At 40.8% G+C, this 12902-nt stretch overlaps 2 protein-coding genes and 1 long non-coding RNA gene across 14 annotated transcripts in view; 2 read left to right on the top strand and 1 right to left on the bottom strand.

Moving 5' to 3' along the window:
* Positions 1-8871, top strand: LOC103723533 (Pectin lyase-like superfamily protein). The gene is made up of 9 exons (XM_008814474.6): positions 1-1741; positions 3041-3169; positions 3541-3711; positions 3800-3820; positions 4464-4671; positions 5191-5272; positions 5406-5514; positions 5649-5765; positions 8241-8871. Exons 1-9 carry the CDS (start codon positions 1481-1483, stop codon positions 8541-8543), a joined length of 1401 nt encoding a protein of 466 aa, XP_008812696.4. The 5' UTR covers positions 1-1480; the 3' UTR covers positions 8544-8871.
* On the bottom strand, positions 3360-11566 carry LOC113461031 (uncharacterized). Of its 2 annotated transcripts, XR_015973793.2 has the most exons (4): positions 11422-11566; positions 11172-11334; positions 3794-4733; positions 3360-3689 (listed from the first exon to the last, which is right to left on the bottom strand). It is a non-coding gene; the product is annotated as an uncharacterized LOC113461031 (long non-coding RNA). The 2 variants fall into 2 exon arrangements; XR_015973792.2 differs by having other exon boundaries at positions 11172-11566.
* The window catches only part of LOC103723532 (DUF1997 family protein, putative (DUF1997)), an 8406-nt gene continuing 7068 nt past the window's right edge, over positions 11565-12902 (top strand). For 10 of the 11 annotated variants that reach the window (XR_003382962.4, XR_003382964.4, XR_005510208.3 and 7 more), the window contains exons 1-3: positions 11566-11804; positions 11893-12192; positions 12424-12532. Coding sequence is in view for 8 of the 11 variants with exons in the window: in XM_026800136.4 (XP_026655937.4) it covers positions 11626-11804; positions 11893-12192; positions 12424-12532 (588 nt within the window). In the remaining 3 variants the exon portion in view is untranslated. Of the gene's footprint in view, positions 11805-11892; positions 12193-12423; positions 12533-12902 lie in introns of all 11 variants that reach the window. The other variant, XM_008814467.6, reaches the window with a different exon arrangement.

The following is a 12902-nucleotide window of genomic DNA, read 5'->3' on the forward strand; positions in this document are numbered from 1 at the left end:
AGTAATCAACAGTTGCAGGTTTATATAGAGAGGCCGAGTATCGCCCGACAGATGACAATAAAGCCAGTCATTTATCCTCGGACAAAGCAATATAGAGGTTGGTCATCATTATGCCGATGAGAGGACGACGATAGATATGGTGTAGATTTTGTGATAAGAGATTATGAGTTCAAGCTAATTACGGTAGGAACACGTTGCATTTTTAAAGAGTCTATTCTCGTGGTAGAGCTGCACGCGTTATAGGAGGGCCTAGTCCATGCCAGAGTGCAGATGCTCGGGGGATTCTGTTAGAGGGTGATTTAGCCACAGTAATTGAGTGAATCAGGTGTGGGCATACCAGACCAAATTTATACCCACTAGTCTAAAATGTTTGCCACATGTTGGAGAGTCTCGACTCAAGTCGTTCATGTATTTCGAGAGGCGAACAATACGGTAGATTAAGTTGCCTCTTTTGCAGCATATTATTCTGAAGCCTTCTCTTGGAATGGCACTGGCTCTATTTCATGGGGACTAGCCTATGTTTTGTATTTTGATTCTTCATATGTCGTGAGACGCCGGTGCACAAAAAACAGAAAAAAAAAAAAAAGAGAAAAAAAAGAGAGAGCAGCCCTTGAATCATGGGTAACTTGGTTTGTTTTGGCAGATATCTACTTTCTCATTCCTCTTTCTAGCATCTTCGAGTTCAAATCAAACTAGGCTTACGCCCGGTTTAAACGGAAGTATAGAAGGCACGATCAAATCCTCACCAAATACGAAGCAAGATTTTCTAAGGTCATGCAAATCAAATCCGGAACAGATGAGACAAATCAAATTCGGAACGGGTTGATTGGAATCTTAAAAGAATATTCTTATATTCTTTTATTTGTTTTTGAAAATTTATTATCAAATCTCATTTATTGGGTGTTGATTGGACGCACAAGCCCAATAAAGAGCGAAGGGATGTCCGGCAACGCATTTCGAATCGCTATGATTGCTCCCAGTTGTCGATCTTGGTTGATTGATTGCCGCGACGGGATCCGATCTCTTTCTTCCATCATGGAGGTAACCAGTGGACGACAGCGGAACGTAGATACACCTCGTCCTCCTCCAGGCCTCCTGGGACAGCTCATCAAAGCTGCAGAGCATCAGCGGTCGCTACATTTTGTGGGCGGCGCTGGAGCTCTTAACCGCTCTCTTGGTCGAGGAGTAAAGCATAAATTTTGTGGCAGTGGGTGGGGAGGAAACCTAGCTGATTCCCTTGCACTGCAAGTCGGAAAGAGACCACCACCGCCACCGCCACCACTTTCTTAACCCTTCCAAGCCAATCCAATCCAAGCCAAGCCATCCATGTGACAGGAAGCAAGCATACAAGTCACCACCTCCTTTCCCTCTCACCTCCGCTTCGTCTCTTGGTTTAAATTAGATCCATAGCCCCGACAAATGAACCACATTACCTCAGGAAGTCAGAGCGATCACTTAGTAATTAAAAGAGAGCGAGAAGATGTCGTACTTCTCCCCGATTCTTATTCTGATGTTAGTTGTACCGATGATGGGAGCCGTGTCCAAAGGCGACGGCGATTTTGCCCCGGCTGAGGATATCGGGCTCTGGACGGCCGGTACGGACGGAGAGGAAGGGCAAGAAGGAGACGAGTATGATGAATTGGACTCCTTACCGATATGGGGAAGCGAGCGGGTGGGGAGGATCCCTGTCAATGTCGACAGCTTTGGCGCTGTTGGGGATGGAGTTGCCGACGATACCCAGGTATATATATTACTGCTTATCTTCATCATCGCAGTTAGGGAAGAGAGAGAGAGAGAGAGAGAGAGAGAGAGAGACTACAACACTCACTCGGACACCGAAATCCAATAGAGACAGATACAATCAAAATGACCTGCTTACATTTACAGAGTTTCTCCATTGAATTCATTAAACCAGAATTTTGTGTGAAACAAGTTCAGAAATTAAGCTGATAACACGTAGCTTTAACTGTAGCCTTTTCGAGGTTAGATGACCGGAGCTGGAAAGCCTTGCGATGGTACAGGTATCTGGATGGAAGAATATCCGGATAAAGAAAGATTGTTGTTGAGACCGCTTGTTTAACGCCAACAACAATAAAAATTTTATCTTTTCTTATATAATTGTTTTTCTTTTTTTATTTTTGTGTAGCATAACCAGTCCTCTCTATTATAAATTTGTAGGGTAACCTATCCCTCTGAATTGCACCAAGGATCTCCTATATATCCACCTGGCGTGCACCAGTGACCTGCTCCCCTCGAATGCACCAGCACTGTTAATTTTTTCTTTTCGATGTAAATGGGCCAGCACTGGTTGTTATTTGTTATGCGTATCTGCTCAAAATAACATTACCTTTTCCTGATCGAACTGTGGAGAAGATTTAAAACGAAGGATGCAAGATGTGATCCAAACTAGTCTTAAGGGTCATTAATTATTTTTCGTCATGCATAATCTGCTAAAAATAACTTACCTTTTCACCATATCTCACGCTTACATATTCATGGCAAATATCATTCAGCCACTTCGTAGGCAGGTCAACTAGTTTTAACCTGATTATAACAAAAGATAGTTAAACTGATTTAAACAGACTACTGGGAGCCACTTAAAATGAAATCCGATTTTATTGCGTATCTTCTTTTCTTTAACGGGACCGTGGACAGGAGGGAGAGGAGAAAGCGGGGTCTGGAGTCTATAGATTCAAATATGCAATGTTTAAGCAATCCGTCTAGCTTTTATGTGCCCAATGTTTAGCCTCTCTCACTTGATTATTATGCGGTTGTAACCCGTTGCAGTTCTTAGAGGAATTTTCCCACGATCCCCTCCATTTTGATGGGTGTAGCCATTGAGTTATTGCCGACCTAAGCAACCAAAACATTCCTGCAGAACTAAAGGATGCAACTAGAAACTATGGATATTCATTACTCGATCATACCCGTCCGCTCCTGTGCCCAAGTTACAATTATCATTTCACCATCAGAATCATTTAAATTTCTGTTAGCTTTAATTCTTTATTCTTCTTCCATGCATCTTTAATACTTCTTGCAGGCATTTCTAGCGGCTTGGGAAACGGCATGTTCCATAAAGAATGCAGTTTTCCTGGTGCCCGAGCGGCGCAATTACAAAGTTAATGCAACTAGGCTCCGAGGGCCCTGCGAAGGGAAGCTACTCATCCAGGTGATGATTTTAAAATTGACTTTCGTCAGCTTATTACTAAATAACTTTACGTGTATTGCGTGCGTCCCCGGGGGAAGTATTAAAGGGCAAGGTCAAGTTGCATTTCATTCTCATGCAACACCATGCGATAACCACCGTAGGTCAGAATAGTTAACTATCCGGGATATACCTAGATCTCTCGTACCACATATAGCACGTTAGCCTCTCGTTCTTTTCCTCTTTAATCGTTAGGCTTGGACACATATACAAAAGTTTCCATAAAAAAAGAAAGAATATGTGTCAAAAGAACAACATGCAACATCAGCCAACCCCATCTTCATTATCTGCCCGGCCTCACTGATCTGAGGAAGCATCAAATTGTGACGGAGCAGGTGAGCGGGACAATTGTAGCTCCAGATGAGCCAAAGGACTGGGACCCGAAGAACCCAAGGCAATGGCTATCTTTCTCTGAGCTGAACGGCGTCAGGATCCAGGGCGGTGGGATTATCGACGGCTCTGGCAGCAAATGGTGGGCTTCATCCTGCAAGATCAACAGGACCAACGTAATGGATCAATTTCCAACACCTGTTCACAACTTCATTTACATAATTTGATACCTTTATCTGATGCTCTCTCTCGACTTACTTGCAGCCATGCAGAGGAGCTCCAACGGTAATCTCCGCAAACACATTTTTACAAGCCAAAGTTTATGCTTAAAGCTTCATAGTTGGTAGCCACAATATAATAAAACAACAAAGTAAACCTCGAGAGGCTATCGTGTTCTTGAGTCAAAGTAATTTATGAATGAAACACATTCGTCATAAATTACCTCTCGAGGTTTACTATACGGGATCCACACTGTTTAGTTCAGTGTTCAGGGCATTGATGACTCCGCCCAAGGCTCCATGAGGTTTAGCATGGTATAGTGGGTTCCTTGGAGGCCAGAGCTCAGCTAATCCATGGAAGACCTGCGATCGGTAACTTATATCCAGCCAAGGTCAGGAAGTATGACTCATCAATGCCCTGCTCTACAAGCCAGCCTCAGAAATTTAATTCAATGACCCTTGTCAGTGACTTGTACCATCTGATATAAGTGCCAAAACTCAGGGAGGAAAGCAATAATGGGGTGCAAAATTTCCAGTACAAGTCAGGCAATAAAGTAGGCTTTGGCTAATAGTTGGTCGAAGCTGCACAAAATGACTAGACCAGCAAAGTTTCTACCGCTGAAGAAAATAAAACAATACTTGTAGACAATGCTGTCAAGGTGACAATCCACTGCCACCATCTTCACCATCACCGCCATTTTTTGTTGTAGGCACTGACCATAGATTCAAGCTCAGGGGTAAGGGTGAAGGACCTCACCATCCAGAATGCACAGCAGATGCACTTCACTATCTCCCGATCTGATGCCATAAGAGTGTCTGGGTTGCGTGTGAGAGCTCCATCAGACAGCCCTAACACAGATGGCATTCATATCAGTGAATCCACCAATGTTGCCATCCAGAACTGCCACATTGGAACAGGTACTTTGATATGCTTGTACATTGATCTACCATTCTGATACCATACTTGAAATTAAGATTTCCTGAAGAAAACAAGAAGAAAAATAACAATAACAGTGATTATTCATTAAGTGACTTTCACTATGACTGAAACTGCAATTAACTTCCTTTAATGTTTATCTAGAGTTTGAAATGTGATGCAGTGTTTTAAAAAGCAGCTATGTAGTATATATGTAGTATGTAAGCAGCACAAAAAATGCGATTAATATTGTTCAACTACCTCAAAATAAGTAATATATATAAAAACAACAATAATAAAAACAACAATTATGACAATATTTTTTTATGGATAAATAATTAACAATAACAACTAAGGTTAAGTGTTTAATACTTACTACTCAATACCTAATAAAAATAGTTATTAGTTGTCATTACTATAAGTTTGCCCTTCAATTTGCACATTTTTCTACTATTCAGGAATTGTTTTCTCTGCGAAACATGTTTTGGATATTAAGGACAATTTTTTCCTTACTAAATCAGGTGATGACTGTATCTCCATTGTGAATGCTAGCTCAATTATCAAGATGAAAAACATTGTGTGTGGGCCAGGGCATGGAATCAGGTACGACTCATCCTGCATGTCCACATCCTATATCTCAGGAAGTGCCCAGCTGGATTGCTTTGTTTTTAGTTGTCTCAAATGAAAAGTGCCCAACTGATAGTATCATATTTTTTTATCTTAATTTTGATGTTAGCATAGGGAGCCTCGGGAAGGACAATACGACTGCCATGGTTACAGCAATCGTCTTGGACACAGCAATACTTACAGGCACTACCAATGGCCTTAGAATCAAAACCTGGCAAGTAAGAATTTTCTAAAAATATAATTTGCTGTATCATATGATTGGATTCCATTGGAAAGAAAAACATAAGGCAGAACATAATTAGCTTATACTAATGAACATGGATGATGGTTGATGGTTTGCAAGTCTTAACAGGGAGGATCAGGCTATGTTAAATCAGTGCGCTTTGAGAACGTGAAGATGGATGATGTTCAGAACCCAATCATCATCGACCAATTTTACTGTGATTCTCCAACCAGTTGCAAGAACCAGGTAAAGTTATTCTGCTTCTAGCCATTTTTATATGAAATTAAAAGATTAAAAATAATTAAAAAATGGGAGTGGTATTAGAAGGAATACCTCGATTTTCTGCTTCTGATAAGGCTTTATAAACAATTGGCAGCGTTCCAGAGACAAAAAATGAGATGATTATCTTTATAAGCTTTTCTTTCCTTGGGAACACCTAGTTTTCTTTGGTATTTTGGGCCTGTAAAGTCTCACCGAAGCACCTTGAAAATGTAACCCTTAATGGTTTAAGATAACCATGGAATGACCCATTCCCTAAATACCATGGAATTTAGGTGTATGCAAGCAGGCCATAAAAAGAGAACCATCCCCATGTTTACATGCCATCACCCTCTCGAATCATACCCAAATTAATTATTTATGGGGCCTACAAATTTTGAGCCAGCCTAGTTCTTAAAACTAAGATTATGGTATAGAACTCATTGTCTTGCCTCGAATCTAGCATTGAACCTGTTCCCAGACTTTTCTGCAGAGTTTTTAAAGGCAAAGCACTCTCTTTGACCTCTACACCCCCCTGCTTAAGAACCACTGTTAATTCCCTTTCAAAACTGGCTCTCAAAACTATGATTATGGTACAGTACTCATATTTGTACCTTGAATCTATCATTAAATCTGTGTTCAGACTTTTCTGCAGATTTTGTAAAGGAAAATCACTCTCTTTAAGCCCCACACCTGCCTTGTTAAGAACACTGTTATCTCTGTTCCTAGACCTTAAAACTAGGGGATTGCATGAAATGCAGTTTATATCATAAAACACAAGACTGCAATATGTCATGGTGCTTGATTATCAGAATATGAACATATTAGACCTACAACAGTTCAACCATGATCTTCAACTTCAATATGACTTTGATCCACGTTGCTTTATTTCTTTCTTCAATGAGGCTCAATTACATCCTATAAGTGCACAGACTTTCAAACTTACTTGAGAGTTCATTTTGATTAAAAAAATATGATATATCTGTAACAATCCAGGATCTCACCCAAAATGGCTAGTCGGAAGTTACTATTTGGGTTTCTTGATCCTGTATAAATACCCAATATCTACCCAGCGAATAATCGATGTAGGACTAAACACACGCCCGCACGGATCCTCACATACTCCCCCCGTTCAAGCCCTGACGTCCTCGTCAGGCTAAGGGTTCAAATCCATTCAAATCTAATCACAAACATCACGATCTGCTCATGGTTAGCCTCAATAGATCCGTGCTGCAGTGTTCCCTAGTCCACATAGATTATGGGCCGGGTCCGCTCTGATACCATTTGTAACAACCCAGGATCTCATCCAAAATAGTTAGCCGGAAGTTACTATTTGAGTTCCTTGATCCTGTATAAGTATCCAAGATCTACCCAGCGAATAACCGATGTGGGACTAAACACACACCCGCACGGGTCCTCACAATATCAAAGTAAGAAAAAACTCCCTACAAACGGTGCTCACCAATGGAACAAACACTTCCCAGTTATGAAATGATGAACGGCAAAGCATAAGTTACAAAGATGCATAGCTTATGACCAAATTCAACATTTTGCCTAACAAACATATGCATATAGTGTTTAAGCTATTAATGAGTCCTAAGACAAGACACTGAAAATTCAATTCTTCTTCAGGAAGTAATGTATCAAACACTAATCCACCATCATCACAACCAGTATTTTCTTTGGCCACAGCACACAGGGTTGCATCGGCTCAATGTAGTCAGTCAAACAAGCTGCATCGCATATGCAAGCACATGTGTGACCACTTGAATGTCATTTAGATAACATTGATTATCCTATTCCATTTTTTTTTTTAAAAAAATTCTCATTATTGATATCTTCAAGAGGAATAGTATTCAGTCTTATGAAAAATACGGCCCTCACTGAAGATGTACTTGCATTGCCAAATACTGGGAAAGAAGATTCCTCTCTATTTTCTTTTGTTTTACATGTGAGGCCACTTAGAGAAAACTTTAGACCTTAATATTCTCCTCCATTTCTAGACATAAAAATTATTTTTATATCTAAACAATAGAAAAAAGATTCCTCTCAAAATATCTCTCTTTTCATTCACTTTCTTATCACCAAAACAGAGCCTTCAGCCTTGATGTGTAGATGGAGCAAAGGCTAACCTTAGATCTCTAAATTCATAATTTATCACTGTAGGATAGTAGTATAAGTATGCTTAGAACTGGACCTGGACCTGGACCACTTAAATCAAGGGACTAGCATAATAAACATAGTTCAGCATGCAAAGTTGACTAAAAGAGTCTGACCACGTCATAAAGCCTAAGATCATAAATTACAAATACTAATTGCAAATAGAATTGTCGATAGAAGTGAACTATTTTAACATGCAATTGATCCTATCCATGATATAGTATAACTTTTTGAAAAATGCCACATTGTTAATTCAAGAAGCTTATTCAGGTTGTCCCTTGACTATGTTTTTATTTTATTCAGACATCGGCAGTGAAGATAAGCCAAGTCCTCTACAGGAACATAAGTGGGACCTCAAGGACACCCAATGCCATGAAATTTGCTTGCAGTGACACAGTACCATGCAGCAACATTGTGTTGAACAACATAAACCTAGAGAGAGAGAATGGCATTGTAGAGACCTTCTGCAACTGTGCCACGGGATTTGACTATGGGTTTGTGCGGCCAGCGGCAGATTGCCTTCGCAATGATAAAACTTCCCGCTGTGATGGGACAAAGAATGACAACCAAAGCCAAACTTATGATCCCATACATACAGAGCTATGATCTCTCTATATGCACATCCAGGTATCATATAACAGACAACGACATATGGAGACCACAAAAACCGTACTTACAAGTGCCTACATGTCATCGAGTTCTGGCACGAATGTAGAAGGATTTACTGGAAGAATTCAAGCTATTAAAGTAGACACAAGCGAGTGACTTTTACATATATATATCTTAGGCAATCAAAAATGGTATAGAAGAAAGAAATCAATGTACTTGAACTTCAAAGATATCCTGTATGACTTTTAAGGAACAACAGTATTTGTTCATGCTTCATAAATTCAAACAGAAATCACAAGGACACACTTCTGGACTATTGGATTCACGGCATGTATAACCCATAGCACTACTATGTCAATTGTATAAGCATCCATGCAGCTATGTGTTCACAAACTTTTCACTACAACAATAAAGAGTTTTGGCGACTCTATATTGCCGATGCTACATAAAAGCATTGGCAATTTTTTTTTCTTCCGACAGTAACCGCCGATGCTTGTAAAAAGCGTCGGTAAAAACAGGTTCCGCCGACGCTTTGTATAGCGTCGGCGTACGCGGTCCATTACCGACGCTTATACGCGTCGGAATATTTATCACTGACGCTTATAAGCGTCGGCGTAGGAAAAAATACGACGACGCTTATAAGTATCGTCGGACTTCACTCCTCCTAACCACAAAACCCAATCGACCTCCTCCCTCCACAGCCCTAAATCCCTAACTCACGGCGACCGACCCCCTCCGTCCTCAGACCTTTTCACCGATCTCAGCCAATCTCCTCCGAGGAGCGACCCCAAATCGCGTTCCTCCGCCGCATCTCCTTCCCCTCCTCCCCCTCTCCATTGGCCTTCTCTTCGTGGACGACTTCCTTCTCCTCCACCGCAGAGCACTCACACGGCGTTTGAAGTTTGGAGCCGGTAAAGACAAGGACAAGGCCAGGTTTGGGATCTTCTTCTCTTGCTTCGATCATAGGATTGTAATTGCTGCGATGGCAGCTCTGACATTGTTTCTTAGCATGGATGGCATGTAGGGTGGTAGTCTGTTCATCTTTAGATCCCTCGTGCGGAGATTTATTGTTCTCCTTATCTGAGGGGAGGGTGGGGAGGGAGGGAGGGAGGGAGAGAGAGAGAGAGAGAGATCTAGAGAGAGAGAGAGAGAGAGAATAATGGTTTTGAGAACTGGACTGTGTGTGTGTAATTATTTGTAATTAGGTATTGGGCATTGAACAAGGGGGACGATAACACCTTGAGATCATCATTACACCGCTGCCAATATACTAATATAGTGACTTCTCTTGGAGTTGATAACTAATAATGGTATGCTTCCTGGAGTGGTCAATGAGATATTGCTTGGAAACTACAGAGTCAAAATTTTATTGTTTTTTTGTCTGTTTTTCGAATTAAAGAGTCACAATTCATTGCTACAGTCTTCTACAACATTGGAAATTTGAAAAGTAGTACGGAAACTTTATGGGAGGAAGATAATGGAAAACCATTAGAGGAAAGGATATCTTGTTAAACTCCAGTTCATTATAGTTTGGATTTCTATACGAGTAAACTTCATATACTGAATCATATGTGGATGCTCAGAATCATAGGAATTTCAGCACTCATTTCCATAAACTCCACCGAGAAAATGCTTAATGGTTATGTTTCTTTTAGGTCTCACCTAATATTAATGTTCGCCACCCAATACTTTAGCCTGCCTTCTCATGCTTTCAGTGCTATTGTAGTTTGGGAGATGTTGGCTGGAGGGATTTGCTAGCATTTAGTGTCTCTTCACTCTTGTTCACTGCATGCATTACCTGTCTTAAGCATCTAAAGCAAGCCAGTGAAGATTAAAGATTTTGCTATTCTGTTAAAAGGTGATTAGATCACAACGCATTCGTGTAACACAATTAGTTTTCTTTATAGATGTGCTTTCCATACATTTTTAAAATTTGTTGAGTATCATACAGGTCATATATGGAATGCTACAATGAAATGCTTGAAGATAAGGATAAGTACATTTATTTTTTCCATGTCATATATTATCATTAAGTCATTGTATTATTCTTTGAGTATTATTCTTGTATATACATGTTGATACATATATATATGCATGTAAGGAGATCATCATGGCTCTCTAATTCATCTCATGCATTTTAACCTGAGATTATCTGGTTGTATGCTTAATTGAAGGCTTTATTGTTCCTATGTTTTGATACGTATAGCTAGTTAGCTACTCTTATCTTTTGCATGCAATGATTATAGAGCTTTATTGGCTTAGAATTCTGCTGAGGTTGGTCTACTTTACTATCTAAAGCTAGTCAAAATTCAGACCATGTCAGTTAATTAATTGTAGGCTATGCAATCATTGAATTAATTGATTAAGTGCTATTTGTTTAACTTAATTTTTAAATTTGTGTGGATAATATTTTTAAATTACGTTCTATATGACGGGAAACGTGATTTGAAAAGGCTTAGAGGTTTGATCACTGAAAACTTCTGCAATAACAGATATTTGTATGGGAAGATATACTATTACTGTCTAACTTATTTAAAATAAAAAAGAAGATATACTAGTTGAAATTAAATAAAATTTGAAAAGGTTGAAGAAATTCCAAAGAAAAAGGGTAACAAATGCAGTTACCTTGTTGTGATAGCTCAAATCCATGTTGAGATGATAATTCATGCTTGACTTGTCATTGAAATCCTCAATGAAGCTTAAATGGCTGGTGTTGGCTGGTGGAGAAGCTCTCCGCACCTTTCAAAACATAACAGTATATGATTGTGCTGTTGGGAGTATTCGAAGTCTATTTTTAATGTACAAGTGTAGAAAGGAATGTTAGTTGAGAAAAAGAGAGCTAAATATTCGAATCAAATTGCAAATCTGATCGGACCTATTCGATTTGAACCAACCCGAAAATTTCGGATCGGATCTGAATCGCTAATGAACCCGATCCGATCAGCTGATTCGTTGGATCCGTGGTCCCAAATTACGATCAGAATAAGAGACCGGTCCCTTCTTTTTTAAATCCAATCTGTTTCCGCCTCGGCTGTTGTGATTGACGGTGGGCAAGCGTCTCGCGTGCGCCAAACGCAGAATGATTGCCCAGGGGGTGCTGCCATTCCCTGCCGCTCCTCCTCCTCCTCTCCTTCTCCCCTGCAGCACCACCACCCTCGTCAGGTCTGTTTGGTTCTCTGTCTCTGTCTATCCTAATAAATTTGCAAGAGCGAAAAAAGAAGCAACAAAGAAAAGGGAGGGCGAGAGAGTCGGGACTCCGTAAGAAAGAAAAGAATCAAGAAATTAACATTTATTCATGCAAGGTTCTTTCTTTTGCCCTAGAAACTAATAACTAAGTTCCAACCAGGGATCACGCATACGCTGCCCTCTCCAGCAAAATCTCCCGGACCGACCGGATGAATTGGGACTCGAGGAGGAGACGGAGATGTGAAGCGGTGACCAAGGCCGAGAACCCGGGAGGGGACGAACTGGGTGCCAGGACGAGGACGGCTTATCTGTCCGCGCGACGCAAGGAGAGGATCGAGCTCCCCGACTACGGGGGCCCCATCACGTTCAGCGATTTCGTCAACCACCCTTCCGGCGTGGAAGCCCTCCTAAACACTCGAGCCTTGCACAGCTTTCGGCCCTTGGATTCCAACACCTACAGGTGCTCTTCTGCCTGCCTGCCCCTTTGATTGATTGATTGATGATGACACGCTCCACCCATTACATCCACACATGGCATCGAATCTTGAAATTGGTTCAGCGTATGCACTTGTCTGCAATGGATTAACTCATGGATGTTTTGTCTGCTCTAAAGCTCCTCGGCTATGCACGAGTAGAATAGAAGCAGGCGCTCTTGCACTACTAATCTGCTGCCTGCCCGTCCTATACACAGGTGCACCTTGCAAAAGATCCAGTTCCTCAAGTTTGAAGTGGCCCCCGTGCTAGACTTACGCGTGACCCCGACAAGAGAAGGCTGCACGGTCGAGATGGTGGATTGCAGGGTAAGTTCCGCCCAGTCTGATTTGGAGGCACATGATTAAATTGCTCCACAGACAAGGTAACCTGCCACTGCACCTGCTGGGACCTTTTTGTTTCGATTCGCAGAATCATCAACCTTAGTTCAGACTTCTCCTGTCTTGTCCTAATTCCTAAGCCATAAAATTCAAAGGAAAGAGATAGCAAGAATGATCTATACATTATAGCCTTATACCGGCACCGCTGCACAAGCAAGCAAAATCTTATATTTCATCATCCAAAAGAGCAATGCATCCTTGAAGTCAAATTCCATATAACATCATGACATATTCCATAAAAAAGTGAATGGAATGCACTGCAACAAAGTAAAAAAAAAAAAAAAAAGGGTTTTGAGGG

This window comes from Phoenix dactylifera, chromosome 15 (genome assembly GCF_051530095.1).
Source record: "Phoenix dactylifera cultivar Ajwa chromosome 15, Ajwa_hap1_PhDact_Kaust_v1.1, whole genome shotgun sequence".
In the NCBI taxonomy this organism is placed as follows: Eukaryota; Viridiplantae; Streptophyta; class Magnoliopsida; order Arecales; family Arecaceae; genus Phoenix; species Phoenix dactylifera.

Excerpts from the sequence above, each read along its gene's own strand:
- LOC103723533 (XM_008814474.6), top strand. The coding sequence starts at position 1,481 with ATGTCGTACTTCTCCCCGATTCTTATTCTGATGTTAGTTGTACCGATG. Across the intron at positions 4,672-5,190 it reads GAACTGCCACATTGGAACAG|GTGATGACTGTATCTCCATT; the intron begins GTACTTTGATAT and ends TTACTAAATCAG. Across the intron at positions 5,766-8,240 it reads CAACCAGTTGCAAGAACCAG|ACATCGGCAGTGAAGATAAG; the intron begins GTAAAGTTATTC and ends TATTTTATTCAG.